General features: G+C 44.8%; 1 protein-coding gene across 5 annotated transcripts in view; it reads left to right on the top strand.

Moving 5' to 3' along the window:
- Positions 1 to 11,900: 11,900 nt before the first annotated feature.
- Positions 11,901 to 26,379, top strand: part of SH3PXD2A (SH3 and PX domains 2A) — a 246,473-nt gene continuing 231,994 nt past the window's right edge. For 2 of the 5 annotated variants that reach the window (XM_021536306.2, XM_021536305.2), the window contains exon 1: positions 11,901 to 12,088. In XM_021536306.2, the coding sequence (XP_021391981.2) occupies positions 12,017 to 12,088 (72 nt within the window). In that variant the 5' untranslated portion in view covers positions 11,901 to 12,016. Of the gene's footprint in view, positions 12,089 to 14,504; positions 14,573 to 26,379 lie in introns of all 5 variants that reach the window. The other 3 variants (XM_021536308.3, XM_021536304.2, XM_077784680.1) reach the window with 2 other exon arrangements.

Below are 26,379 nucleotides of genomic sequence, written 5' to 3'. Positions count from 1 at the left end.
TTGCCTCCGCCTGCTATTTTTTGTGTCTTTTATTCTTTGGCACTTTTGTGGTAAAATACTGCCCATATCTGTGCTTGCAGAACACAAGGCACAGAAGAAAGAACACTGGCCTAAAGAAGGTTACCATGCAAGATGTTTGATCTGGAATAATAACTCTGTTATGTGCAACAGTTAAAAAACAAAGTTCAATATTTATGCTTAGAGAGGGCTTGCTACTGCAGGGACTTGTCTGTTTAATTAATCTGTTTAATTTATGGTGTGGAGGTGAGATCTTTAACTTGAAAAGAGTACAAAAAGATTGAATTTATCCTTTCTTCCTCTGCACCTTCCCTGTAACAGTTGAAACAGCAGACTCCCAGGAGACAGCTGTAGTGGTAAAGCCCTATATAAGGATTGACATAGCAGGGAAAAATAAACCATATGCATGAGGAAAGCCAGTGAGTAGCCCCATGTGTGCCAGCTCTCTGGTTTGTTATATTATCTGCCTCACTCCAAGCCCTGGCTGCAGTGAGATATAGGCTAAGAGAAAGGCTTGACAAAATATTTGGCATTTGCATTCAGAGGCCCATGGAAAACTCTGGCCTTAAAGAGACAGTAAGTTTGTTCATGGTAGAGAACTACGGATAAATCATTCATTTGCTGTGTGTTCCCTACTTGCTGCAGGACTCAGTAGTTGGTTTCCTCACATTGCTGGTCTGGTCTGAGTCAGGTACCTTATAGTCAGATCTTAATATGGGCCCTGAATGGATGCTGAAGGGATGTACCTGTGCAGAAGGAAATAGAAAAGGATTAAGGAAAAGCTGTAGAGTGTTTGTTCCCCACTCCCTCCCCACGCCCTGGATAGCTCTATAAGTCAGAGAGAGAAGGCAGATGCTGAGCGAAGTGCTACTGAGGGGAATTGAAACTTTAATTTATGCCTATGAGAAGATCTGGTTGGCCACTGGGGAGATTTGCTTTTAAATTCCTGCTCTGTTGTTGATGAGTTTGAAGTGATGCTTTAAAAAAGGCTGTCTATGGAAGAAGTAGCTTGGAATATCGATCCCTAAATTCAAATTCACTTCAGGAATTGCCCACAGTTAAACAGTACATATGGTTAAGTTGCTTATTTGGAATTAATTTTAGGATATTTTAAAGGAAAGTATGATGTGTTGACCATTTGGAAGAGCATGGCATCTAATTTACAAGACTGTCTTGGCCACTTTCTTGAAATGTTCTATATTAGTTGCTTATTTGGAATTAATTTTAGGATATTTTAAAGGAAAGTATGATGTGTTGACCATTTGGAAGAGCATGGCATCTAATTTACAAGACTGTCTTGGCCACTTTCTTGAAATGTTCTATATTAGCAGAAGCTTATTTTGCTGGGAAAGGGTTAAAGGAACAGTGCTAGCTCAATGGGAAAGGTGATCTCTTAAGTTAGAAGAAAGGCCCTGGTTCTCCTGAGGATGACAGCTGAGTGTGTGGGCTGGATGAGTTCAGGGAGAAAGAGAGTTTGGAGATCATGTTGCTCTTCAGGATCTCTTTAAAATAAATTCATACCAAAATAGGATTAAATCTTCAGCTTTGCAGTTTGTATAGTTACATGTGCAAATTATGTTGCCTCCAACTCTGAGGCTGCACTTACTGTGTTTTGGATGTGTTTCTTTGTGTAAAGTTTGCCTAAAATCCCTGTCCAGTGATTTTCTATGCTTGGAGGTAGAAAGGGCAGACACTTATATCTGCATCAGTCTTGCCCTGTTGCAGTTCAAAAGCAGTGAACATCTGCAAAGCCTTGGAGATGAGGTGGAAGAAACTTACCTCAGGAAACATGGTAAATTATTCTGGAAAGAACCTGTCCCTGGAAGTTTTTAAGTTGATCCTTGCTGGGAGTACTCAACTCTTGTGATGGAGGGTGTGTTCTGATGGTATTTGTTACCTAAGAACAGGAAAAAGGGATTTTTCTCACATGAGTTGTCTCAGGGAAATAAGATGAACACCAGGGAGCCTATAGTTTTTACAAGAGTGAAAGGTTAAGCTAAAGTTAATGGAGGAGGCTAGGTTTAAGCTACAGATTTCCGACTGTCTCTACAGAATAGTTGTGTCTTAAGCTTGCATGCTTTATTTTTTCCACAGTAGCCACCCAGCCCAGGTTAGCAATTACTCTGGTTGAGAGCATTCCCTCTTGCACCTACAGGGAATACAGGATGCATATGCCTGCACAGCAGTGCCCTGAGGAGCTGTGGGAGCACAGAGCTCACTGTAGGCTGATTTACCCATTCACTCAGTATCTCTACAGTGTGCTTCTGTGACAGCAGTCTAGACATACCCATGTTGGTATAAGTCACCTTTATGTAAGTCAGACTACACACACTAGGGCTTTTACTGCAAATAAACTGTCTCTCTGTTTAAATATCATATCCTTAACCAACAGTCATATCATGCACACTGTTAAAATTCTTAGACCACACCTACGAAATATTGTGCAGACCATTCAGTGAAAGCATGTTTTCTTGTTTTGTTTAATTTGAAAACTCATTAGGCAACGCAATTATTACTGGTTTATTAAAGAACTTAGAAGGTGGCACTTTAAAGTAAGACTGACAAGTGAGAATTCATGTTGTAGAACTGCTTCATGGCCAGTTCCAGTTTCCATAGTAACAGTTATGGCAGTAAATGGTAGGTAAGGAAAATGGAATTTTTAAAAGCAGTTGGCATTTCTACGTTATCTCAAAAAAGTAAGTTTCTGTAGAAATTCAGCACCTGAGAACAAAAATTACCTAAGAATCTCAATATTCTAGGAAAATGCATGGTGATTGCTTTTTTGGTGAGGAAACAAAGAAACAGTTTACCTTTAGTCCCTGCCCCCTGCTTATGTGAGAGAAGAGATGAGGTTGCTTCATACCTCAGTTTCCTCCTTCTGTAAATTGTGAATAATACAACTCCCTGTGTAGGTCATAAGCCTCAATTTTTTTTTTAGTCCAAGTCATTAAAAGCTCTATGGGAGCTATTAGAGAAAAACTGTATGGCTGTGGGGGAGAGAGTGAATGGATAGGTGTTGGAGTGGGACTTAGGAAGAGTTGTTCTTCTATTAGTACTAATAGCTTTGTATTTTTGTGCCTCTTTTTCCATGCATATTGCTTTGCTTGTCTTGACATCTTTCTCTCCAACGCCTATGAGGCAATGATGATCTCCGTTTTTATTTGTATCATATTTTTTCTGGAATCTTGTTTCCTCTTATGACTTCTTAGATGACTTCATAAAAATAGAAATCCAGATAAATTAGTTCTGAGTATTCTTGTTCTGAAATTGTTGGATTGTAAATTTGGACCCATGAGGACATGCATTTTACACAACCTGCCTGGGAAATGAAGATTTACTTTCAAAATAATAAATGACCAAGTTAAATATTGGTGACATGACTAAAAGCTGTTACTGTTTTCAATCTATGTATACTTGTGTATTCCAGTGATGAACAACATAAATAGGACTTGCTAATTCATTATTCAAAGTGGGAATTCATCAATGAGCAGCCAGTGAGGCATGGAGCCACACAGAGAATTACGAGACAAAGTACTGGAAATCTGTTTGTCAAAGAAATGCTGTTTGGTTTACTTTGAGAGTAAGCTGATCCTGTGGGGAAAAGATGTGCCTAGCAAAGATTTGTATCTTTATACTTACCTCTAAATGGGAAAGGGAGCAAGTTCAGATCCCATGGGCACCCTGAATTTTGAAACTTCCTGTCAGTGCAGCGCTATGTTCTTTATTGCTGTCTTTCAGCACAGTCTCCAGTCCTCCTGCCCCAACCCTCCAGGCTAGAGCAGAAAAAGTTCAGCCACAAAGATAAAAGAATAGTTACAATAATTGGTTACCATTCTCCAGGAGTCCCAGCATTACAGCAACATTTTTGTGGATCCTTGTGGGCAGCAGGGAAATGCTGAGCCAAGGATCTTGGGTTTCATTCCCAGCAGTATACCCTGTCAGGCACAGAAGACTTTCTCCCTAATTTCTTTCATCTATTCCTGAACTCCACTCTCCCCTCTGACTTGATTCTCAGGCCCTTCGTTTCATTCACAGTCACAGATCCTGTCAAAATCCCTTCCTCTATTTTGTTTCCTTTATCTTTCCTAACTCAAATATCCTTGTCAGCATTTGGCAATTGAAACTCTCAGAATAATTCCCTTGCCTAACTGACTTGACACTGTTCAGAGCCCATTCTGATTCCAGCAGTCTGTCCTTTGCTCCTTGTCTAGGCACCAGAAGAGGCAACTTTCTTCCCAGCAGGAAAGAGCTGCAATTTCAGGAAAACAGCACTCCTTCCACCCCACCCTCCTGAAGATCTAGTAGCACCCTAAATATTCTAGTGGTGGTTTTTTTTTGCAGGTATCCAAGCACAAAAAAAATTATAATTAAAAAATAAGAGTCATGTCTTGCCCAAACCTGAACAAGCGGAAGTCACGCCCCTGATAGAAGCTATCTGCCTCTCCCTGCCACTTTCATGTCCTTGCAGATCTCATTGCAGACATGATTTGTAAAGTTGATGTGGACTTCTAGTTTGTATGTCTCCCAGTTAGTGTGTCTCTTTTTAGCCTGTTTTTTTCTGAGAAACTGTGACTCTATTCTGATGTGATTATACTATGTGTCTGGGCATTGGTCAACCTCTGTCCCACCACCCCAAGTGACTTTGGCTAGTTAAGAGGTGTGAAGGACCCTGACCTGTTATGGTCTGGCACATTTGTAGGACATGGATGCACTGATAGAATAGGGAAGCCCAAATCAGTGCCTCCCTGAAAGGGAAGGAAGGAAGTCAGACAACACCAGAGAAACCACACATGGGACAATCCCAAAGAACCTGTTCCTGAAATAAACTGCCACAAGAAGTACTTGCTCTGCAAGTCCTCTTTTAAGAAATGATTGGACAGTTTTTTGCAGAAGTTTCCCCACAGAGATTGCTCTAAGACAGTCATGGTAGCAAACTGCAAATCCATTAAAATCTGGTAAAGCTGCATTGGGGTGCAAAGTTGAGCAACTGATTGTTAATGATGCCACCAGCCCATTTCCACTAATATCTTTTAATGTGCAATGGAGGCTATACTAATCTAGTCACAGCAATTTAAAGCTGAAACCAACCCAGATCAACAAGATTGCCTGAGAATAACACAGCCAAGAATCTGCCAGTGAAAGAAATTACCTAAAGGAACGATTTTCAGTAAGTGTTAACTACTGAACACTGCAGTGCCAATTAACCTGGCACAGCATGTCTTACAGCTCTTGTTTTAGCTTGCTTTTTTGTTATTCACTGGAAGAAGGCACACTTCCCTACCAGCTAGAACTGGAGCTCTCTGCCACCTTCACATCGCTTTGCTGGAAACAAGGTAAGATAAATAGCAAATGTATGTTACTGCATAGCAACATGATTATAGACAGTATGTGCCAAGTCTGTTATTGGCCTAGAAAGTTCATGGTTCCTCCCGGGAGTAGAGACTTCAGCCAAATATTCATGATACTTGAAAATAGGAGGGAGGAATCTATTCCCTCAAATGGCTTCCCCAACAATGGAGTCCTTCAAGTCCTGCAGGCCTAACAGATTTTAACATGTGTTCTTCTTGGCAAGGAACAAAGGTGGTACAGAAATGAAAAAAGTGCTTGGGGCTGGGATTTTCTTTTGTTAAAAATATTGGTAATTTGCTTTGAGAGTGTAGGGTCTGTCCTTGTGTTCACGTAAAACTCTTTGCTATATTGTCCACAAAAGAACCTCTGAGCTGTTACAAGCCAGCTGGTGTTCTGAACTACTGCCTACACCACTGACTAATCCCTCTCATTGTTTTCTGTTCTCACCTTGTCTTTTTTCCCCTCAATAAAATCTCTTGAACTTAATTCCTGATTCAAAGAAGTTATGGTCTCTGTCCTCTTGTGAGTACAGCGATCCAGGACAAACATAACAAGAGCAAACTGATATAGAGAAGAGTTTTTGTTGGAACCCTGAATTTAGGAAAGGATGAGAAATACAGAGGAAGCTGAAGGAGGATTTAGCACAAAGACATTTGAAATTAGTCCTACTGAAAAAGGCTAAAGAAATACTTGCCTGATTCTGTAGACATCTGTTTCAGAACAAGCAGCAGGTGTTGCATGTAATGAAAGCAAGGTCTTGTACTGTTTTATTTTCTGCAATTAGAAAGCAGAAGAGGAAATGAGGTCAGGAAAATGGAGTAAGAGAACATTTAGCATAAACAGCTGGGCAAATTTACATAGAGCACAGAAGTATTTATATGCTTTTTCTCTGCTTTCCTTACACTATCCTTGAACAGGTCTGTTCTGCAGAGTATTTTGTCCTTCCTAAAAGACCAATGCCTTGGGTGCTCAAAGTTAGATGCTAAAATGAAAGTTGGTCACCAATATGCCTTTGAGGACCAAAATGTTCAGGATAATGTAATTGTCACACAGATGTTGTCATTAACTGATGAGAATGATCCTGAAGGTAAAGCTGCCCTTGTCTGACAGGTGGTTTGTGTGCCTCAGTCACCAGAAAAGTGGCTGAGAAAGCATCCATTAGTGAAATGGTTCTTTCAGTTTGCATTCCTGGTGCTGCACGGCCAGAGCTTAACACATGTCTGGATCCAAATAAACACCTGGAATTATGTGGATGGTGTGTCCACTGCTCTAAGCTGAAAAGCACACCTGCATCAGGCCCTGCTAGAGAAACTGTAACTTCACTTTCCACAGGCCATTTTTTGTTTTGGGATGATCTCATTTCTTGTTACAAGTAATTAACATCCTACAGGACATTTTATTTTTCAAGCATTTCCACCACTGCTCTATGAAGTCTAATGACTGGGTGGAAAAGCCAAACTCTTTGTGTCTACCCACGGGATGATGTCGTTGTTGAGGAGATCCAAAGTGCTTTTACTACAGAAGTCTCTCAGTTGGGAAAACCACTCTGCTTTTGTATGAAGATAACAAAACAAAAAGTTAATGCACGCCACTGCTGAGTGGTAGGGGTTGGATGTTACAGATTCTTCTTACAGTGCCAAGCTTGTGTGCTCATCACCTGTGTTCAAACTGCAGTTCCATGAGCAACCTTTCATAAGGTTTTATTTATATGTTTTTATAGTTCACAATCTGCCAGTCAAATATTTTCTGGTTTGGATGCTGGCAGATAAATTCTCCTACTTTCTCCAGGGACTGTGCAGCCAAATAAAATTACTGTTTGGTTTCAGAAAGGGTTGAATGAGTAAAAAGAGTGAACAAAGAAATTCAAATTTCAAAAAGGGTTGGCAGAAATTTTAAATCTCAGTGTCCATTAATGTATCCATAGAAGTAACATGGGAAGAAAATGCAAAGGAACACTATTTCTTCCTAGGCTGACTTAATTTTAACAAGCCCATGTTATCAATAATGGAGATTACCATGTTTTTTTGCATAGGATAAAGCAGAAACCAGTCTCAAAATGTGCTATTTTGAGAACAGTGAGCATACTGAAGTCAGGGATAGCATCTGGGAAGAAACCTGAGGAATCTCAATCCAAACCTGTGATCAGTTTGGTAAACGTCAGCTGTCTCAAATGTAAGCCTGGCAGGTATATCATAAATAAAGAAAAGTGTGGCTTGGGCTTTCTTTATTTTTTTAAGTGCTTCAGGAGATATCTACAAAGCCTCTGTAAAAATGGAAAAGTACAAGGTGTACATGGATGAAAAGCAGTGTGCAATGTGCTGCTACCACCCTAAATACTGTGCAGGGCACACACCACAGTGGGAAATCCTCCATCCACAACTGCTAAGAGAGGACTGAAAATTAATGTTAGTCATGAAAGGGTTAAACTGTAAGATAGCTGCTTCAAGGAAAGGATAATCTATAATTTAAGTCCAGAGGGTGAAGCAGCTCTTTCATAATGTAAGTAAAAGCTGTTATGCCATTGGAAAAGCATGTACACTGCCTGCAGAAGGAAAGATTATTTTGGTTTTTCCATTATATTGGATTGCACAGAGGGGCTGACAAAGCAGCACTCTCTGCTGAGGAGGCTGGGAGGGGAAGGGGCACAAGATACTGTGCTAGAGGAGAGGGGATTTGCCCTGCCAGCACTGCTGCTGGTCCCTTTGGCTGCCTTCTACCATATTAGCTGAGCCTATTTATCTCCAGAGTGAATTTCATTTGAAGAGCAGTAATCCCCCAAGAAGATGAAATGCAATTGGCTTTTAAAAAAATAAGAAAAAAAGATCACACCATGCTTTGTTTCAGAGTTTGAGATTTGAATGCCAGACAGGCTCTACCATTCCTGTCATTCCTATCAAAAGCTGTGTATGTTGAAATGCTGAAGTGGAAGGACTTATGGAAAGCAGCCTTTTTAAGAAGCTGAGGTTTTGTAAGTACAGAAGCTGAGATGGGAGTGTAACAAAGGCTCTGTGTTGTGCAGTTGCACATCAGAGCCAATAAAACCCTAAGGGGCACATCTCTAGTACCATGTCTAGCAGATTATGCATGCAACTCCAGTTGCCAGTAATGAGTTGTGTGGCTAATCTGTCATGCACAGCACTGCACAGTTCCCCTTCCCCCAAGGGGTTGAGCTCATGGCATTTTACTTCCCCCCAGGGTGCTGAGCACCATTAGAGTCTCTTCAGTTAGTGGGACAGGAAAACATTGTGTTCCACCTGGCTGCTCAGTCAGAAAACAGAAAGGAAAATCATCTTTAACAACAACTCCAGCCAGCACAGACAGAGCTGTTAGACCCCAGCATGGTTAACATTCAGGGGCAGTCACCTATCTACAGTGACATGCCATGAATTAATAAGAGGCATTAGAAATGGCCCTAATGGAGCACAGAAAAGCCTGACCCTTGTTTTATTTTCTCACTGATTTAACGATCCAAGTGTTTTCAATTTATAACTCAAATGCTTATTTACAAAAAAACTGCCAGCATGACAGAGTCCTCTTGAAATATGAAAACTCAAGTCATGCTCCAACTCTGACAACATCACACACACACATTCTGTCACGCATCAGCTTTTGCTGTAATTGGAGCAGAGTCCAGGCTGCTGGGCTGTAGCTGCACTAGGTCTGTGAGGCTAATGTGATTACCTGCTTCTTCAAAAAAAAGTGAAAGAAGAATCTTTACCCCAATACTCACCTAGCAAAAGAGGAGGAAAAAAGGTTTGAAAAATGGCTGGTTTATTTCAACCTTCAGAAGCTAATTTCCCAGGATGCTCCTCAGGTGAATTTTATCAGAAGCATGAGTCTGTATATAAATGAATGAGTTATTAAATCAGCAGTTAATATTTATACTAATATGTGTGTTAAAACTGTTGTAACAGCAGTGATATTCCCATGGAATGATAGGACTTTGGTAATGGGACCTTTAAGGGAAAAAAAAATATATAAATACTACTAAAATCTCCAGAGTTATTTTCCTACAAATGAACAGTGTCTCAGCCTCGTGCTCATGGCCCTGGTCAGGTACATTCTGCACGTGGGGCTGGGCAGGCACCCAGCCTGCTGTGCTCCTCACTGGCTACCCAGGCTCCCTTTCACTCAGCCCCAGCAGCTGGAGCCCAGCTCTCCAACACAAGGCTGGGAAGTGCCATCAGCTTCTATTTCCCAGCTGCTGCCTAAGACAGGAGCAGAGAGCAGATTTTCCCAAGCCTGCAGCATAATAAGAGGTTTTGGTTATTTTTCTGCCAGCTTTGCAATACTTGGAGATTGGACTCCCACTAGACTGGGTGTTGTACATGTTTTAAAAGAACTATCCATGCCTCTGGCAATGCACATTTTTCCTACATGCATGGACAGATGCAGCAAGCAAACAAGGAGAGCAGGAGGTGGCTGTGAGCACAAACCCATCAGATAATAGAGGAGGAGGGGGACAGAGGTGAAAAGTTGGCCAGGCTGCACAGGTGGCATGGGTTGTGTGCAGCAGAGGAGAATCAAATTGTGTTGAATAAAGGGAAGGGGAACAGTGCAGCAGATGTGTAAAAGAACAGGGTAGACACCAAAGGGCACAAACCCAAGGCACCGGCCTCAGGTTTGGTTGAAAACAGAAGCTCCTTCCTTAGAAGAGCAGATGAGAAGGGTATCAGGAAAAAGATGCCAATCAGTAAGAATGTCAGGTTGGGGGAGGGTGTTTGGAGAATGATGTATTCTGTCTCTCCCTCACAATGACATGTTTTGAAGGCTGTTTTAAAACAGACTCTGAGTGTTTTCAACAATGGAGGGAACCCTTTTTTTTTTTTTTTTTTTTTAGACAGGGTGATAGGAGAAGGGAATGGAATGTGTGATGTGTATTGATAATGGTTCACAGGGAAGAAACATCCAAGACATGAAACACTGGCCACATTAGGAATTTTTTAATCAATGGATTATTTGAATATTTATATTTTGAAGAATCTTCTTTGTTTGCTCTGCACACCAGGGACTTCTTGGCCAGTCTAAACAGCAAAGGTTTCTAATGTAAATAATTGTTCTTCTGTGTTGTGTCATGCATGAGGATTAAAGGTGGGAAGTTCCTCGAAGAGAAGAGGGTGCCTTTAAGAAGATAAGCCTCAAAAGTGCCGATGGAAGTGGGTACACGAGGTTTTCCCCTCTGTCACCCTCCTTGTCTCATGTATGCTTGTGCACCTCCTTGGGAGGGATGCTAGCTAGGATTTTAGCATTTTATATCAGGTCATTTATTTTGGTAAACTGTGTATATTAGCTGAGGAGAGAGGAGAAGGCTGGCTCAGAGCATCTGTCCTTGTCACTATGCCAGCGGATACCTGGTTCCCACCTGGCACTTGTGCACTAATGGGCTGCCCCTGCTTCTTTTTTTTTTTTTTTTCCTTAAGCTCCTTTTGGAAACATGCTATGTTTTGAAAACAGATACTTTTTTATGCCAGCCTTCTGGCCCAGATACCTAAGGCTTTGTGACTCTGGTGTCTGTTTCATGATTATTGTTTCAGGGCTAGTAACATTGTAAAAGTTCTGTTTCAGAAATTGTGACTAGAGCACATCAAAGGAAATCACACTGAGATGGACTGTTCTGACTGTAAACGAGAAGCTTATTTTGCCAGGAGCTGGTCCTCTTTGTACTCCTGGGCTGGCAGGTCTTAAGTGGTCAGCAGCATTCTGGAATCTTACTGGAAAAATGCACGGGCTGATCTTCAAGAGACTTCAGAGGAAGGAGAGATCTTAGTAACTTCAGTTAACTTGGTGAATAGCCAATGAATGTCATAAAACAAGCTCAGGGCTGGAAGAGCACACTGAAGTTCCATTTCTGATGTAACTTTAAAATAATCATATGCAAAGTAATGATGCACTGTTGAAAATAAAAAAAAAAAAAAAAACAACCTGAAATTTCTGGGGCAAGCTCTTCGTGGCGCGGGACTGAGAAAGATGATACCCATTTACCAGTGCATGTATGTACAAAGAGCTGAAATAGGTTTACAGCTCTAAAAAGCCCTCATAATAAAGGGTCTGTGCAAGCTTCCTCCAGCCGTGATGCCTGTGTGTCCCTGAGGGTCGGGGCACCGGGGACCTTCCCAGGCGGTGGCCGGCCTTGAGCTCGCCGCTGGAGCGCGGTGCCAGCGGGCCCGGCCGTTCACCCGCGGGCTCCGGGTGGCCTCGGCCGCTCGGGGACGGCATTTCGGACCTTTCTGCGGCGATGGAGGCCCGGGCTTCCCTGCCGCGGGGTCCCCTCCAGCCCGGGCCGCGGTGTCTCGGCAGGGAGCGGGGAGCCCCGGGACAGCCGCCCGCCCTCTCCGGCACTGGGGGCGGCGGCTCCCGTCCCGCCAGAGCCCCGCGCTGCCGCCCGGGGGCGGAGCCGCCGGCCCGGCCCGGCCCTCCCGCCGCCGCAGTGGCCGCGCAGCCCCGGGGCAGTGGGCAGGGAGCGGAGCCGGGCTGGGCAGGGCTGCTGTGAGCGGGGAGCCGCCGCCGCGGCAGGGGCGGAGCCGGCACCGGGGCATCCTCCCCTGCCTGTCTCCCTGCCGCCCGCCCGGCATCGCCGCGGCGGGCAGCGCGGCGGAGGGTGCTGCCAGCGCCGGCAGGGAGCGGCGGAGCCCCGCCGGGGTGCGCGAAGATGCTGTCCTACAGCGTGCTGGACGCCAACGTGGTGGACGTGGAGAAGCGGAGGAACCCCTCGAAGCACTACGTGAGTGCCGGCGGGGCCCGGGGTGCGCACGTGTGCGGGGGGACGGGCCGGGCGGGGAGCGGTGCCCGGAGCGGAGCCCGGATCCGTGCCCGCAGCCGTGCCCGGAGCGGAGCCCGGAGCCGTGCCCGGAGCGGAGCCCGGATCCGTGCCCGCAGCCGCGCCCGGAGCGGAGCCCGGAGCGGTGCCCGGAGCGGAGCCCGGAGCGGTGCCCGGAGCGGTGCCCGGAGCCGTGCCCGGAGCGGAGCCCGGATCCGTGCCCGCAGCCGTGCCCGGAGCGGAGCCCGGAGCGGAGCCCGCAGCCGTGCCCGGAGCGGTGCCCTCAGCCGTTCCCGGAGCCGTGCCCGCAGCCGTGCCCGCAGCCGTGCCCGGAGCCGTCCCTCGCCTCCCTGTGGGCGAGACGCCGGCTCCAGGTGAGGCGCCCGCGGGGCTGCCCGAGGCTTCTTGCTCTGGAGGTGCGGCTGTTCTTCCTCACCCTCTTTCACCCCGTTTGGTTCTTGGCTCGTTTTAAGGTTACCATTCTGAAGTTTCCTTCCCTTCCTCCTCACTCGTCCCAGGGCAGGATGGCGCAGGTCTCCCGCAGGTCTTGGCCAGGGTGCTCGGTGGGGAGCGGAGCAAGGTTCGGCTGCGGCGGTGCTGAGCGCATCTTTGCTCCTTCTCACCCCTAAGTTACATTCAGACCTTTTTTGAAGGGGCAGCCTGTCTGCATGCTTACCAAGGCAGACTCAGCGTTTGGATCTCTTTTATCTCTCTTTCACCTTCTTCCTTTCACACCTTACTGTCAATAGCACAGCATTAGAGGAGTTTTTAACAGTTTTCCCAGACTCCTGTGTTGCAGGCTGTCATGTGGAGGTGTCTTTGCCTGAAGGAGTTTGCAGCATACAGTCAAGTAGCTTTCCTCTTTCCACATTAGTAGAGAAGTATCTTTGCTTCTCTCTCGCTGTTTCTGGGTTTTAGTTGCACCAAATCCTTTAACTTTTTCTCAAGATTCAACATGTATTTTAAAACACAGAAAGCTGGATTTTGTCTATAGAGATGGTAAATCTTCCAGCTTTGGTAAGGAAAAGCCTGAGGGAGTATTGCATCTGGTGTGAAATTGCTCTGAGTATACTGTGTTTCCTGGCATTGTGTGTCTGCCAGATTTCTCTGAGCTGATCAGCAGCTGAATGGATTGTTGAAAAGATAAGGCCAAAGATTGGACATAAACCTTTATGTTAGTGTTACATATCACTGAGGTTTTTCCTCTGAGGCTTAAACCATAACCCCGTTTAAGGCTAGAGGGCACTATGTTGCTGGGAGATGCAGTCTTCTAAAGCTGAAGCGCTCATCTACCATGGAATTAAGCATCTTGCAACCAATTCATAAACTGGAAGTTTTAGGTCTTCTATCCTCTCAGGTTGCAGCTGTTCTGTGCGTTCAGTCTGTCATGCCCTCACTGCTTCCAGGTGGGAAAGGCTTCTGTGGCTGACACAGCTGCAGGGTGTTACCTCACATGAAAGGTGGTGGCAATTCAGCATCAGAAAAGTACATCTGCCAAGCACCAAAATATGCAAAAGAATTGGTAACAATATCTTCCAGTCTCTTGGATTGCTGAGAGAAATTGCCACTCATTTCTTGTTTGCTGGAAAATGACCACAAAACAAGGATTTAAACCCTGTGTTTACAGAACTTGAAAGAAAATATTTCCTATGCTTACCTGTAAAATACATATTTTTCCTTGATGGTTGTTGTCATTGCATTTTAATAAACAGTAACCTAGACTATTGCAAGAAGGTCTCTTCAATGCTTCTAGAGGCAAATTTGTTTCTTTCCCATCACCCTTCTCACTTCTCACCTTAGCTGATATGCTCTTCTGCACAATAGTTCCACACTTCCGTGTGCCCAGTTCTCAGCGAAAACCCCACAAATGAAATGGTTTGTTTGGGTGATGTTATGTGTAGTATAACAGTGATGAATGGTGTTTTCTTTGTCCCACTTAGTTTCCATCTGTGGCTGTACAGTATTCAGCACAGTGGGGTCATCTCTCTTTGGCTGGAGTAACTCACTGTGTGTGGACCCATGCTTTCAAAGAATTTAATTCCCTGGGTCTGACCCATTGGTTGCTGTTACTTTGGTTCTGTGCTCTTTTTTTTAACAAGTATTTTCTTCTAAGGTTAATATAAGCATCACTTAGAATTTAGCTCTCTCCATTGCCTGTGGATGGTTTGGAGAGTGCAAAGCTTTATGTTCTTTGCTCTATGTGGCTTTGAAATATCAAAAAGCTTTTCTATCTCCAGCATCCATAAATGTCTTCATTCCAAGCCTTCAGGCCATGCAAACGTGCCTTGGCATCAGATTAATGATGTGTTTCTCTGGTGGATGGTGACCTAAGTATTGCAGGTGTTTTAACATGACTCTCCTTTTAATTGTGATCTTTCAGGACCATAGTGGAACCTGGAGAGATGAAAGCACACCTTAGGCATTGTCAGCACGTGGAGAGGGCTAAATGTGAGTAGCACATAAGCCCCTGCATTGCTTGGCTTAGCTGCCAGGAGTCATTGCCTGCAGCAGGTGTCTTTCGTGACATGAGCACAGCTTTTGTGGCTTTGACTAAAGCAAGTTAAAGAAAGAGACAGCTTTACATATCCTCCGCTATGACCCCGTGTGTGTGAAATCTCTGGAGAGTTTAATACCTCACTGGAAGCTGAATAGGGCTCTGCCTGTGGGAATAGATTAAAATCTTGGCTCCAATGCTACTTGATAGGAACCCAGCCAGCTCTCTACCCTCTTCTGGGAAATCCTTGCTGGGGAAGGAGTCTGCAGTGCTTCCCTCTGCATCTTTCTCAGCAACTGGGTAGCACAACACCACCTGGCTGGCTGGGGGCCCTGGCTGGCAGCCTGTGAAAGGATAAACAGAAGGTTGGATCAATAACCACATGCCTTTGTATGGTGTATCCCCAACATAAGCTACTGCTGCTCTTAGAGCTTTTGACTTCCTAAATTAATCTCCTATTTCTCCATACTGATGATATTTTAAAAATTTATTTTCACTTGCTAATACTTTAAAAAAATGTTAATTCTCCTTGCTTTCTCCCTTCCCTTTTCTTTTAACAAGAACAATATCAGGAAGGTCAAGTCTGGGTTTGTTGGAAAGACCCCTGATGCAATGGGGGTCACACATTGGCTGAGCAGTGCTGCAGTGAAGCTGGGTGGATTAAGATAGTGCTGTTAGTGGTTGAAGGTGCCAGTTAATCATTCTGAAGAGAAAAAGCTGGTAGCAAAATCTAAATCCCCTTTTCCGGCCCCTGCTAAGCATTAGTCAGAAACCCTCTTTTCTCACTTGATGAGGTTTGATCTGTTTATGGAGTAGCTTCTCTGGCTTTTGGTCTGAAATTGTGCTTATTTGAACTAAGCATGAAATGATCCCAAACCAGAAGTGCATTCTGTATTTCAAAGGATCCACTGTTGATGCTTACCTCCTTCAGCCATCCATCCTGGAGTTTAAGGAGGACATCTCCCCCTCTCTCTGCTCCCAGCTTATCTTCAGGCAGATAGCTTACCCTTTACCCAAATGTCTATCTCCTTAGCAGCCCTGCAGGGAGCCTCTGCCTACCAGATGTGCTTGATCTTGCTCCCAGGGAGATGAGATTGGCTTTGCACCTTCACCTGTTCACTGCTTTGCAGACCTGGGTGATGGCAAACATTCATTAGGAGCCAGATAAAGAGGATCTCCCACCCCCTCTCTTACCACTTGCTTTTCTGCTGGGGATTGAGCACTTACTGAAGTGCATTATCTCACCAGACATTTATATGCTTGAGGTAATTTCTGAGGTCTCTTAACTGTGCCTGTGTTATCCCAAGGGCAGGGATGGATGCATCAGTAGAGATTTTCTCTTTCAGCACTGCTCTACTCCTGTTGCATTTGGGCTTTGTGTGTTTTTCAACTTTGTCTAGCACAGAAGTAAGGTCAAATGCTCTTGGCTTACAAGTGGCTGTTCTGCCTCCTTCCAGTTAGACTGAGGTGCACTGCTGATTTGATCAGTCATCTGAGATGCCTGTATACTGTCCCAGTTCCTCCCCAGGGTAATTGTTTCCTAATGCCACCTCTGAATGCCTCGAGATCTCTTGCAGGAGTGTCCCTGCTGCTGTGGATATGGTTGCTGACCTCCTCGGGGTAGTGGCATTGCTGACTTTTAAGGGACTGAGTTCTGCTGTGTAGGGTTTCAGCACTGTTCCCAGGAGAACTTGAGTGTGCTTGTCACAAATGACCTGTTGTAAAATGTCAGCATGCTTTGAAGAAAAATCTTGTACTGCTAGGGTCAAGCTCTGTTCCTTGTCTCTTGGCTGCTCCTGCTTTTACTGCTCAGACCCAAGCAACTCTGACACAATCAGGCATTTTCGTGGCTTTATTCTCTTTGTTGCAAGCTGCTGTTTATACAGTGGCCAGCACTGATGGGGAGGGTCTGGACACGGTTTGGTGGCAAGGATCTTTGTTCCTGTGTTAGTATACCTTGGAGAAGGAATTGCTGCTCTGGAAGAAGGAACTGCATTCCCCCTGCTTGGCTCAAATGAGTTGTCCTGTGCAACTTGAGGCTGCTTCAACGCAGTCAGGGAGCCCAGCAGATCAAGGAGCACTCCCAGTTGTTTCCTCCAGCAGAGCCAAGAGACAGTGGTATCTAAATTCAACAGTTTGCAAAGCAAATGGCTGTCTCCAGCCTTTGGAATAGATTATCTACTATAGAGAGACAAGGTAGTTATCCTGATGTGTTATGGTCAAGGCAGGATGAAATAATCCAGAGGCTTAATGTCCGAGCAGGCTGCCTGCACAAGCTCCCCTGTGGCTGAGTGTGCTGGGAAGGCAGCTACATGAAAGTTCAAGGAAAAGCTTTTAGCAAGTCCATGAGCTGGGGACAACAGCTTCAAAGTCCAAGTTCCATTTTAAAAATTATAAAGATGCTACTGTTGACTTTCACTAGGACTTGGTTGCCAGGGAGATGATGTCCTAGAGACAGCACAAGTGCTGTTGGCTGCTGACAGCTGCAAGTGACCTCTGGCTTCATGAGAGCCCTGCCTGGGGTCAGTGTGTGGGTGCTGGAGCCCACTGGTGCAATTCAGCTTGATGGGTTGTAGTCAAAATTACACCAGTCTCACTGCTTTGATAAAAGTGAGAGGAACTGAGACACCAAATCATGGAGAGAGAAGTGCACAGACATCCTAAAGAAGCAATTGTTGGAATAGGAAAGGGAGCCCAGACTTCCTGCATCCCAGAGCAGCTTGTGTGTTCATCTCACCCACACCCCTAGCCCTCAGAGAGCCAGCTCCAAGGCATTGCCTCCTCCTGTCCCTGCACGGTAGGATATGTGCTGGTACCCTCACTGGAAACACGAGGGAAGAAGTTAGTAAAGTGGTTGACCCCAAGCCACCCATGAAGTGTGTGTAGCATTTAATGTTATTTTCTTTGGCTTTCAAAGCAGTCTTGCAATTACCTGATAAAAAGTGCACAATCTGAAAAAATACTACTCTCGTATTCAATCATTGTCTTCCTCAAAAACCATTTCCCATTTTATATGGATTAAACAGGAAGAGGGATTCAATGTGATCCTACCTGAGGCAGGAGGTGACGTACAAGCTCTCTAATTTAGTCATTTGGGAGGAAGCAGCTGGACCTTCTAATATGAAATAGTTTTCTTTTTTTTTGGTCTTCCTTTTTCATGCTGTATCCTCTTAATCTGTGCCTGCTCACGCAAAGGGAGCTGGTCCCCAGAAACCACGGGGAAGAGCAGGAGCATGAGAGGGGCTGGCAGCACTGTGTGCTGTGTGACATTGTGAGGCTGAAGGCTTTCATGTAGCCAGAGCAGACACCTCTCCTGGAGTGTGCTGTGTAAATATTGCATGGAGAAGGCAGAGAGCAGCACAGTAGCATACTGTTTGCAATTGGTGCTGTCTGCTGTTTAATCAGGTAGTGTCAAAGCCAAATACACTCAAGCTGATGGAAAAAGCCCTCCTAGTAACTTTCCTGGGCTTTGGTTCACACCTCTAGAGAGGCTTTATTGAAGCTTTTACTGAGAAGTTTGTAATTACTAAATTTTTTAATATAGTGCATTTTCCTTTGTCTTTACTTTAAAAGCAAAAATTCAGTCTCCAGGATCTGTTTGTTATTCTCATCTGGGCAGGGACATTTCCACATTTGGGGTGTGGGGTGGTAAAGCAAAAGGGAATCAGGTGATTTTCTTCACTCAGAGGACTTTTAAGTGGAGTATCTTTCAGTTAGTTAGAGCCTTCCCACTTTAGTGCTCTCACTCTTTGCTCCACTAAAAGATAAATGTTACAGTAATAATAATAATAATTTACTCCTTCAAACTCACATTCTTTAGATGTTGGTTATATGATATTCTCATTATATGTATTTATAAATACATACAATGGGGTAAGGGTGAGAATGCATAAGAGTATTTATTACAAAGCAAGGATGCTTTTGCACTAAAACATGTGCAGACAGACCTGAAAGGTGGTGTCTGCACTGGGCTGTTAGGGACAGGTGATGACACCCAGGGACAGGCAGGTGAGGGCAGTGAGACAACCTCAACCAGCTGAGCAGGTGTGATTGTCTGGGCATACTGGTACCCCAAGCTACTGTCTGGTCAGCATTTAGGCCTTGTTGCAAAAAATGGGCATAAGAAAGGATAATAACCTTTAAATTACCCTGGGGTGAAGGCAGAGCAAAGAAATACTCTATTCATTGTAGTAGTACCTGTAAGTGCTTGAGTGTAGTGATGGTCTTAATTGGTGCTCTCATGCTTTTTGATTTTGACAAAGCTCCTTCTTATTCCAGTTTTTGGAAGAGGAACTCAATGTGTAGATAGCCAACCAAGTCCTTGGAATGGGAGCATTCTATGGGCAGAATACACATCCCCAACTTTGTGTCTCCATCAGAATATCCCAGCTTGCACTAGTTTGCTGCAGTGGATTCCTACTTGGTCATAGCACTGCTCCGGGTGTACCATGGCTTCACAACAAATCTCCAATTCTGTATTGTCATAATGCAACTTCTTCAGTTTCTTAGCATTGACTGACTGGATAGAATAAAATAAAATATTCCCAGACTCTTAAGTGTCCCTAAATGCGTGTGTGGTCCCACACCTACGGCGTTTGAAACCTGACTGGCAGCAATAATGTTTTGATACGTTGCTGGCACTGTGTCTCTGACCGATGGGGTGTGTTTTGTTTTCCCTGTAAACCACGCTGGCTGAACGCAGGGATGCACTGGGCTCTGATGCTCTCAGTAGTCAGTAGCATGGTTTTATGGGCTTGATGCAAACTTGTTTACAAGGAAAACACCCCTATCTCTGTTCAGAGGGAGAAACATGCCAAATCTCTGCTAACCATAGCTGTGTTTAAGCAGGAGCTCCACACTGCCATTCTGTCTCCTTTATAGAAGTCTTCCAAGCTGCCCCAGAAATACTGGAAGCCTGGTTCTCCACTGTCCAGGACCTGCCTATGAATGCAAACTTTAATGCATGGACTTCATAAATCACCCAGAAAAGTTTGAACAAACATCCAGTGTGATACACACAGGACATTGTGCAGTGTGGTAGAAGAGCCTTTAACCAGTGTGGCCTTTAGGCTCTCTGGATCTCAGTGTGCTCTGCTGCAAAGCCAACAAGGTTTACTCACCTTTATAAAGTGTAGGGATGCAGATGTTACCTCAGGGCTGACTTCTGGCATCAATTTTGGAACCCCCAAGTTTGGGCCATGTTCCTCCCCGGGCACGGCTGCTGGAGCAGAGGCTGTGGGATGGCCAAGGAAATGGGAGCAAGGCTGATCTTCCCTGACAGCGCTCGGGTCCAGAATGGGATGACTTAAGAGTCACATTCCCTCAGGAAACACACATCTAGGATGGCAGCCATGCTTGTCGACTCTGAGCCTTTCCCCATGGGCTTTCCTGCCTGTCTTGGAGTCCCAGGGTCTGTGGAAGCAGTTGAGGTGAAGCATGGAGTATTCTCTTTCTGGGAGCAGCCCTTGGCAGTGGGCTGCTGCTGCTGCTGCTGTCTGCTCTCTCTGGTGTCTCCACATTACCTGTCAGAAAAGCTCCCTGTTACAGGTGAAGTCTTCTTTGCAAGCATTCTTGTACCCTCGGGGCTTGCTGCAACAGAGAACATCTCAATTACTGCTTTCCTAGCTCTGTGAAGATGAGATTTCTAATTGCTCCCTCAGCATCCTGTGAGATTTTTTTACTCTTTGACTAAGGTTATTTATTATTTATACATTAATTCTGGCGTGTATTTTTTTGGTGCCTAGAAGGTTATTCCTGATTTTCCCCTCTCCAGCAAGATTGCCAGTAAACCCCTCTGACCCCAAGCAAAATACTTTGAAAATCAGTTTTAAGTATTTTTCAGTTTCCATGCCCTGCAAGTGCTCTGCTGCTTTGAGCTCAGTATATATTTCCTTTGTCCTATATTTTCCTTTGAAAATTTGATGCTTTGACACCTGCGTCATCTTGAGCAGCCTGAGCTGAGGGATGGTTTTTCCTGTGGTGGATGGTAGAAGAGGCAGCGAGCTCCTGGACTTCTGCAGAATCAGGGCAGCTGGCACAGCCCCTGCTAATGCCTAAGTGGGAGGCCTGCAGTTTCCCAGAGCTTTCACTCCAGCAACTTTCACTGGCATTAAAATCACTTAGAATTTAAAAACAAACAAACAAGGATATGTGAAGTATTTTTCTGGAAGAAAGCCATGGAGAGCAGATTAAGTGCATGTCCCTCCTCCCATCTCCCAGACGTGTCACAGGAAGACAGTTCAGCATTTTCCTCAGTGGGATGAAAACAGGCTCTGGAGATGGCTTTTGGGATGGGGCAGAGGAGAGCCAGCAAGAGGAAGGAAGCTCTGTGTGTGTGTTTTATAAATATGTCTATATCAGGTGAAACTGTCTAGAAACCCTGAAGCAACACTGATGGTAATATGGCTTTTTATGAACCAAAAGGCTGCTTATTTTCACTTAATAACAATATATTGTTAGAGAAGAATAAAAAGTGACTGGTTCTAGAGGAACATCCATACTGGTTTTCCATGTACCAGAAGGTAGCAATCCTTTACCTTATGCACTTTACAAGCCCTGGATGTCCTTAACAAGTTTTTTTCCCCACCCCCCCCAAATTCAGCTAAGTTTTCCCCTAACCTTTCAGCAAAAAGTGTTTAATAAAGACAACCCAGGATGTTTTACTCAAGAGAAATCTAGCAGTAGCCACCTCTGAATACTGTCACTTGAAGCATATGGAGGAGTGTTTTGGCTGTTACTGTTCAGGAAGAAATTTTCTGTTTAAACTTTTGCTGTTGTCTTTGTGAATGTAACAGTCTGTGTCAAAACTCTGGGCTGTTTTAAAGAAGCAGCTTTCCACCTGTTTTTGAGCTGGGCAGCTGTAGCTTGCATTTCATCCTTTAATACAGACATCCCCAGTATAAATAGTTCCATTTAAACTAAAAATATTGTCAGTGAATTTTCCATGGGTAAGAACCCTTGGAGACTGCAGGCGTAGTCTGTGCAGGAGAGTCCATCTGTCTGTCCTTAGGCATCCGTCTGTCCTCTGGCTGTAAGGACCAGGGGCCTTCTGAACAGGAAAGGCAATTTGCTGGTGGCACTGGAGGGTGACTGTGTACAGGTGTGTGAGGCACTGCTGTCCTGGTGTGATCTCCTGTGGTGAAATAGCTGGGCCCTGGCCTGAGGGGTCTGAGGACTCGCAGCTGATGGTGTTGGCCAAACTGCTTGGCTGTGATGGTGTTGGGTTTTCTATCAGCCCCTGAGCTGTAAGACTGTACATCTGCGTGCTCTGGTGTTGCCCAGAACCACTGGGGTTTCTGTTTCACAGAATTCTTCTCTTGGTACGCTGAGGGAGTGTGCAGGTGTTTGGTAGGGATTGGGGTTTTGATGTGAGATCTTTGTGTGTGCAGATGTGTGCTTTGCTATGTTTTGATTTCTGTACTGCTCTGCACTGGAGCAAGAGGAGGACATGGTCAAAGAAATGAGGTGGAAGGAGAGGTTTGCAATTGGTTCCATTAGAGCTGATGCCACAGTCCTAGCCAGACACTAAGAATATTCTTTTATTCTTCCAATTTTTTTCCTCTCCTTCTGGCAAGCTCTAAGAGTGCCCACAGCATGGGGTTATTTCCCATTGTCTTAATTTTGGAGTTTTAGCTGCTCTGCTAAATGCAGTAGTGCTGGACTGAAGAGCATCTTATGGGCAATCACCAGATCCTTCCTCTGGGATTTGAGGGTCTGTGGAAGACTGAGAGCATGGCACTGAGGTTTTTACCACTCCTGAGGAAAGGTTACCCAATGCTTTCCCTGTGTGCCAAGGGCTCTGTGGGACTCTGCCCATCATGTTATCCCTACAGTGATTCTGAGCCATCAGGAACCTGATTCATCTGGTAACAGTGAGATTGATCTCTACCCAGCACTGGCATTTATGGGGTTTCAGGTATCCTTAGTTGGGATCATGTGTGGAGCTAAAACTTCTTGGCTGTTGTCTTACTGTGTGTGAGAGGCGTTGGCTGGGTTACGATAAAGGCTTTGACTCAGATGAAGGTGAGGGTGCAGCTGGCTATGTGATTTGGTTCACAGGTGACTTGAAATGATCCTAAGGAGTCAAATGAAGAAATAATGTCCACTGTTTGTATTCATGGAAAGAGAGAGATTTTAGTTAGTACTAGCAAAGGTCTGACAGCCAAATGTGTGTTTTATCTGCCAGCAGCCTGTCCTGCCTGGCCCTTCATCGACCTTCTGCATCTGGGCAATGTGAGCTGTAGCAGTCTTTGTCAAACTTCTGCTTCCTAAAGGCTGATATGTTCCCTACTGTAGATTGTGGCAGAAAGGGTTAAACAGAAGTGGTGGTTTCAGGCAGTAGCACTGCAGTAAATGCTGAGCTGACATGGGAACGCTCTTCAGCTGACGTCCTTGTGAGCCTCTCAGTGACATCAAACTCCTGGACCATTTCCAGTGGAGTTTGGCCTTGCCCCAGTGACAATAGATGTTAATCTGTTGGCTTGTCAAAAAAAGTGTTAGTGGTTTTTTACAGATCCATTTCCAACCCTCAGATTTCCCTGCTAGTAAACACAGCATTATGTCATTGTTTTACCAGGAGCCAAGCACCAAAGCCAACTTTGCAGTGCTCTCATCAGCAAGGTCCATTCACTTTGGGGCTTTATCTGAGTTCCCAGGCTTTTTTCCCACTGTTGCCCATGTTCTGGTCTCTGTGTCCATCAAACACCTATGAGGGTTTATGGGAAATGTATAGGACCTAGAGTTATGGGTAGCCCTTTCCAGTGCATTTGTGTCAGATGAAGCTCCTGTGCCTGCTTAGCAAAAATGCCTTGGTTTGTAAACCTTCATCTTCTGGTTATGTTAGCCAAGACAAACTCTTGGATTCTACATGTAAAACAAGGTGAAGGGTTTTGCAGCCCAGCCTTGCTTCTAGTTGATAAAATAATAGCCAAGTCACAGGCAAGGCCCTGCCCATGCTAGATCCTGTTTGTTTCAAAGCACAATAGCCAAGTTCCTACTAAAAGACTGGTTGTCAAATTGCTAACACTATAAATTAACTTCCATAGCTTTCAGAAACAACACTCACCACAGATCAAATAAAATTATTTATTATATTCTTGTAACTCTTGTTACTTGGTTTGCTTCTAGATTTATTTCCAGGTGTTTCTGTGAAGGATATGGAAGAAGAGATTTGTAAAGTTATCTTCAGTGATCAGGAGCCAATCTGCTTAAAACAGACAAGCCTCCCTCTGTATCTCTGCTTGGTCTTTCTGGGGCTGGGAACACTCAAATTTTTTCATACCAAACCTGTCTGAATTCATATCCTACATCAGCTGAAGAAGTATAGAAGCAGAGGAAAGAGGAGAAAGAGTTGCTCATCTGAATGCAGAGCATGATTTTTTCTCATACAGGCACAGGTAGATGATGAACAGGTTCAGGCTCTTGACAATAGTGAGGAATTACAGCATTCTTGTGTACAATGTGGAATACAATTAAATTTTATTTATGTGATTAGGTTTTTAACACTTTGTTGACAAGTGATACTAAGACTGAAAGGATGTGTGGTTCAAACAAGGAATTGACAAATTTCTGGGCTAAAGACTGCTATTAAACCCAGCAGTCAAGTGTTTGGGTCAGAAAGTCTGTTACCTGCCATCTGCTTAAGACTAAGCACACTGAGTTATCTGTGCTGCTGTTAAGCAGTTACCATATAAGTGTGTTAAAAACATTATGCTGAGCTTATGTACACCTTTGTTCTGGCCCAGCCAGTATTTTCTGCTGCCCTCACAGATGTCCCTTAGGTGTAGGGCAGCAGCTCAGGCTGCTGAGCCTTGCTCTATGTTCATAGCAGTGAGAGCTATTGAGTCTTGACCAGATGAAGTCAGGAAGCACAGAGCATGCTGTGAGGAAGAGACCCTGCTATCATCACTTCCAGCTCCCTCCTCTGCTCCATGCACTTCTTTCTGGATCCCATCACATGTTTATGGGCTAGTGTTACACATCTGGGCTTGGCAGATCACTTTCTGTTTCCCAGCCCTGGGTCAAGTGGCAGTTGATTTTGTAGAGATACCATGTCTGGTATTACTATTAATATATATTCAGGCTTTGTACTTATCTAATGCCTTTCATCCAAGTGTCCTCCAACACTGTACATCAGCACCTCTTTGCAAGGTGGGCAGATCAGACAGAGAGAGCATTGTGTTTGCAGCAGTGTGTCTGTCTCCTGCAGAAGTGACTTCTCAGAGCTGTCACAAGACTAGTGGATAATATGGGCTGATGGAAGAAAGTGTGTCTTTTATGGCTGAAAGTACTGAGTGGGTCATGGAACTGTGGAACACAGACCTGGGACAGATCTAGGCCATTAATGCTGTACAAGCATATTGCATTCCCACATAAGAACCTTCAGGATTGGGTTAGCTTGAGTGGAAGCTTCAAGAAACCGAGCTAGTCCCAAATCCTTGCAAGTGGCACTCCACTTACAAAAGCAGAGGAGAGAAAATGTGGTGGATGATGTTCTCACGTTAGCTTTAATGAAGGTAATTTTAAGCAGATGGTGTCTATTTAATGTTCTGATAGCACCGATAAACTTTTTCAGCAGGTCTTGGGAACAGAGTGGGAGAGAAGGGCATGGTTGTAGAGGGCAGCAGGTTGCCTGATGACACTTTTGGCAGGGTTTCTGAGCACTTGGGTGAAGCCCCCTCTCACTTGGACAAGCTCTGCACGTCCTGCTTGGGTGAGATGAGAGGTGGCCTGTGGTTTCTGTCTGCGCTTCAACAACTGTAAATAATTCCAGATTGACGCTGTGGAAGCGTGCTGTTTTTGTGGAGGGAGGACAAGGGGGGAGCCAAACATAACATGGATTGCTCAGTGCTTGGGGAAGGGAGCCAGGGTCACATTTGGAGCTTGTAGTGTTGGCAGACACAGAAATGATGTGCCACATCTTACGTGTATCAGCAGAGATAGCTGGGGCGATTACCAGCAAGCTCCTTTGTAGGCTGGTTTGTGATGCTGATAAACCAAAAATGGTGCTGGGATGTTTCATACAAACACACTTTTTTCAGCTTTCATATCTGCTACTTTTTAATATTCTTGGCATTTGTCTCTGGGTAAGGACAAGGCCATAGAAACCCCTGGGATTTCAGTCCTCGTGAGTTTTAGCTGTGAGTTGTAGACCTACTGCCATTAAATTTAGCATCACTTGAAGCTGTCCCCTGAGCAAAGCTGGGTGCTGACTCTATTCCAAAGTACTGAGCTCCTTGTCCAAAGCTGTCCTTGACCCTGGCTGTTTGGTCAGCTATCTTGCTGGCTGGTGTCTCTCCATCCCCCTGTGCTGGGGAACATTCCCAGGACCTGACATGAAGATTACTCAGTGTCCTCTCTGGCACTCTTAGTGCCTGTTTTTTTAACAAATCAGTCCTACAAGATGTGTCAGTGAACTAAGGAGGCTTTAGGATGGCTGCAGCCTATTTCATCAAAGCAGCCTGAGACGTGTTTGCCCTTCAGATGTTGAACTCTGTCGTAGAGGCTGTTTTCTTTGGGAGACCCGAGAGGGGAACATGGTCCCTTATGTTTTAAGGCAGTTTTCACACTGAGCTTTGTGGTCTGTTTCAGAAGTGCTGGTAGAAGTAACATAGGCTTTCTTGGATTTAAATTCACTGTTCAGTGGAGGAAAACTGTGCAGAGACCACTTGTTAAAATGATAGTTGGTACCTTTTCACTTTTCCACAAACATCAGTGAAACTAAGGAAGCACTTAGGAGCCTGTGCTTACTGTGACAGTGTCA

The sequence above is a fragment of the Lonchura striata genome, chromosome 7 (assembly GCF_046129695.1).
Source record: "Lonchura striata isolate bLonStr1 chromosome 7, bLonStr1.mat, whole genome shotgun sequence".
Classification (NCBI taxonomy): domain Eukaryota; kingdom Metazoa; phylum Chordata; class Aves; order Passeriformes; family Estrildidae; genus Lonchura; species Lonchura striata.
Note: the sequence above shows the minus strand (reverse complement) of the source record. Positions and strands in the feature narration are given on the sequence as shown.